General features: G+C 41.5%; 1 protein-coding gene across 1 annotated transcript; it reads left to right on the top strand.

Moving 5' to 3' along the window:
* Positions 1 to 353: 353 nt before the first annotated feature.
* On the top strand, positions 354 to 3448 carry LOC137734687 (uncharacterized). Its single transcript, XM_068473948.1, has 6 exons — positions 354 to 897; positions 1476 to 1604; positions 1690 to 1810; positions 1905 to 1986; positions 2606 to 2759; positions 2863 to 3448. Exons 1-6 carry the CDS (start codon positions 613 to 615, stop codon positions 2992 to 2994), a joined length of 903 nt encoding a protein of 300 aa, XP_068330049.1. The 5' UTR covers positions 354 to 612; the 3' UTR covers positions 2995 to 3448.
* The last annotated feature ends 388 nt before the right edge of the window (positions 3449 to 3836 follow it).

The following is a 3836-nucleotide window of genomic DNA, read 5'->3' as shown; positions in this document are numbered from 1 at the left end:
TTGGGGTTGCATATGAGTCGCTCTCTTGCTTTATCGATGAGAGATTTTATGTTTGTTTTGTCGTTTGGTTTTGGTTTATTGTGTTTTTTTTTAGTCTTGACGGTTCGGAAAGCTTAGTTTTTAAGCTTATCTATCTTGTTAGTTTGGTGTGGATCCCATGTCGATGTTGGACTTATAAGCTTGAAATTTGATTCCTAACGGTTAATGTTTCTCGGTCTGTTTATTTATGAAATTCTCACTTTCAATAAAAAAAAAATTTAACTCTAGTCGTGTTCGTGTCGAAACGGGGTTGACACTAACCCGACCCTTTACACCAATTGCCACGCCGGGCATTGACCACCATCAAAACTCTCTCACCCTCGCCTTTGAAGCGCGTCGGCCTCTCCATCCCTTCCCTCCTCCAGCTTCGTCCAAAGCAGCATCGCCGAGGAAACAGAGGAAGAGAGAGAGAGAGAGAGAGAGATCGGCCTCTCCATCCCTTCCCTCCTTCTGCTTCGTCCAAAATAGCATCGCTTAGGAAACAGAGAGAGAGAAAGAGAGAGAGAGAGAGAGTTTTATTGCAAAAGGGCTAATCAATCAGCTTCTTCTCTTCCGAGTCTGACAACCAAGATAATGGCCGAGTTGACCCAGGGCGAGGTGGTCTACTCGCCCAAGACTCTTCAAGTCTGGCGAGCTCTGCTCAACTGGCTCGCCTTCTTCTCCCAGATCTTCTTCCAAATCCTCCGAGCTCTCGGTCACCACCCCCTCCTCTCTTCTTCCTCCTCCTCCTCCTCTTCCGCTTCTTCCGCCGCCTTCAAATCCCTGCCCGTTGAGCCGCCGGAGAACGACTCCCCCGCCGCCTCCGCCGTTGAAATCGCCGACACCCCCGATTCCGATGACCCTTTTGAAAAGCTCACGGTGCGGTTTTAAAATTTACAAACTTTCTATTTTTTGAATCCTGTTTAAATTTTACCATTTCCATGAATTCGAATTGCTTACTGAAATTATTGTTCTTTTATATTAATTCAGGAAAAAAAAATTGATTTTTCTATACATAATCCAGCTGAATTGAGTGTTTGATATGAATTTAAAGCTTCTATGGTTCTGGTTTAGTCAATGAGAAGCAGAATCAGAAAGGCTAGTTTGGGAAGCACTTCTGCTCAAAAGCATTTATGCTAGAAGCGGTTTTATTATAAACATGTCCAAAATTTTATTGAAAGTCCAAGTGCTTCATGGAAAAGCCTTGGAAGTGCATCTTGTGCTTCATGAAGAAGCACTTGGCTTCTATGACCCAAAAGTGCTGTTGAGCTTTCTGCCAAATGAAGTCAAAAGTGCTTTTGGTTATCAGAAAGCAATTTTAGCTCTTCCGGAAGCAATCCCAAACGGGACTTAGTAATGGATGAAAACGGAAATTCAATGGAGGGAGGGAGAGATCAGAGAGGTGGGTGTGCAGAGTGTTTACTTTTTTTGGATGTGCTGACACTAAAGATCTGCAGGTAGTTCTGGACCTGGATGAAACCCTAGTGTGTGCATATGAAACATCCAGCTTGCCGGCTGTAGTTCGAACTCAAGCAACCGAAGGTGGGTTGAAGTGGTTTGAGCTTGAATGCGTATCTTCGGACAAGGTGCTTTTTTCTTATTTAGGTTGATTATCTTGCATTCCTTTCGAAAGATGAAAGTTTGTTGACATGATTGTGTTGGGGTTTGAAGGAATGTGATGGAAAACCGAAGGTCAATTATGTCACAGTCTTTGAGCGTCCGGGGTTGCATGACTTCCTAAAACAAGTTAGTCAGTTTGCAGAGCTTGTGTTATTCACGGCTGGTCTTGAAGGTTTGTTTATGACTTTCCGATCTTTGTTTCTATTCTCTTTGGCCGTTCCCTTTTCCTGTAACTGTTTGGGATGCTTTTTTTTGTATGGTTACAGGTTATGCTAGACCACTTGTTGACAGAATAGATGTGGATAATCTGTTCAGTTATCGACTTTATCGGCCTTCAACCACCAGCACGTAAGTTCTGCACCTTGTATTTTTGATCTAATAGCTGTTGACATGGAAAGCCTCATGTGGAATTCTATCCAATATATCCACATAGGTTTCGTTGAAAAAATAATAGAATGTCTCGATTTGATACCTGTTTCATTCTACTCCTGAAATTGCTTGATCAGCTATTGATTTTGAGATGTGACAGTGGTTTAGCACTTTATAGACACTGGAATATTACGGTCATTTGTCTCGTGTCACCATCTCTTACGTATATAGCCACTATATATAGTTGGCTAATGAATTGCAGCACCTTGAGCATAAAATACATATATGAAGAGTGAACAGGTTTTTCTATGGATGTAACATTTTATATCTGATTTTGAAGTTTTACGTATTCGGTAAGATTTTGTGTTGAATGCCAGCGTATCATATGATTCTCGACAGATATCTATACACTTCCACACTCTTTATGTTCTTAAGTTTTATTGTTTCAAGTCCACATTCCAACGTTTTGATGTAGAGTTTTGGGCGACTCATTGGCTCCGTTAGTATGTTATAAACACTTAGTTTAAATAACCTGAGTACTGTTATTGGAGAATTCAATCCTTAGTTTGGTAAAATCTCTAATGCTGGATGAATACAGGGAATACCGGGAGCATGTGAAGGATCTATCTGGGCTATCAAAGGATATGCGGCGAATTGTTATTGTTGACAACAACCCTTTCAGTTTCTTGTTGCAACCTTTGAATGGAATTCCATGCATTCCATTTTCTGCCGGGCAAACACACGACAAACAGGTAGAACAGTAGAAATTTTATTATCTTGCTGCACCTTTTGAATTTTCAGCATTTAACTTTCTCGGTAATCTCTTTTTCATTTCCTCGTAACCTTGCTGCGCAGCTTTTGGATGTTCTTCTTCCACTCCTCAAGCAGCTCTCTCTGCAGAAAGATGTGAGGCCTGCCCTTTACGAAAGGTTTCACATGCCCGAATGGTTTCAAAAGCAGGGGATTCCTTCAACTGCGTGGAAATAGTAGATTGTAAGGGAATTCCCCGTTCTTCTTCCACACAATCCTCGGTAGTTATTTTGTTCAAGCCTCAAGGCAGTGTCTCATCAACAGACTCCAAGTTTCCGTACAGCATCTGTGTGCTCACTGCAATTTGTTGATACAAAGCTGTGTTTTTGCCAGAGGTCAAGGTGCTGCGTCTCACTATCACACGAAAACCATTGACGTACGTAGATTTGTTAAGAAATCTCTGATTCTTGTGTAACTATGTCTATATGCTTGCACTTCTATTCAACGTCTGTAATATTTTTTTATTTTTTGTGAAATTGTTGCCAACAATTACTAGCATTCTGTATGTTCCCCGTAGTGTAATGAGATTTATTTGTCGTTGACATATCGCACGTTGTATCAAGAAATAATACAAATGTCAAAGGGTTCCGAAGCGTGTAGTTCAATTCTCTTAGGGCCGGCTTTGAGGTTCTGAGGACCCTGTCTGAATCCCGTCGCTAATGTGCATTTTTGTGTTCACATTGAGTGATACGTAGGAAGAAAATCAAAGGTGGTCCTATTTGCTAGCCTAGTGTAATTGATGGTAACCGTCCTTTACGATCAGGCAACTCTAACCCTAGCATGGAGGCTAAACAGTCTCACCTAGTTCCACCAGAAAGAACATGAATGGACCTAACTGCAGCCCAACTGCTAATCAGCCTAATCTCTTTAATCACTTAGGCTAAGGAAAAGGGTCGGGGCCTAACTAATCTCGCAATTGATCGAGCGTTTATTGTTAGCACAACTCAGATAGTAAAACCGAGAAGGGGTTTTACCTTACAGCCAGGGATATGTCTCACTATTCTATCTCTATCATCATG

The sequence above is a fragment of the Pyrus communis genome, chromosome 5 (assembly GCF_963583255.1).
Source record: "Pyrus communis chromosome 5, drPyrComm1.1, whole genome shotgun sequence".
Lineage (NCBI taxonomy): Eukaryota > Viridiplantae > Streptophyta > Magnoliopsida > Rosales > Rosaceae > Pyrus > Pyrus communis.
This window is presented reverse-complemented; position numbering and strand designations above follow the sequence as displayed.

What these genes read in the sequence shown, in the direction of transcription:
- LOC137734687 (XM_068473948.1), top strand. Translation starts at nt 613, where the DNA reads ATGGCCGAGTTGACCCAGGGCGAGGTGGTCTACTCGCCCAAGACTCTT. An exon ending in AATGCGTATCTTCGGACAAG is followed by an intron (nt 1,605 to 1,689) that starts GTGCTTTTTTCT and finishes TGGGGTTTGAAG; the next exon opens with GAATGTGATGGAAAACCGAA. An exon ending in CGGCCTTCAACCACCAGCAC is followed by an intron (nt 1,987 to 2,605) that starts GTAAGTTCTGCA and finishes GGATGAATACAG; the next exon opens with GGAATACCGGGAGCATGTGA.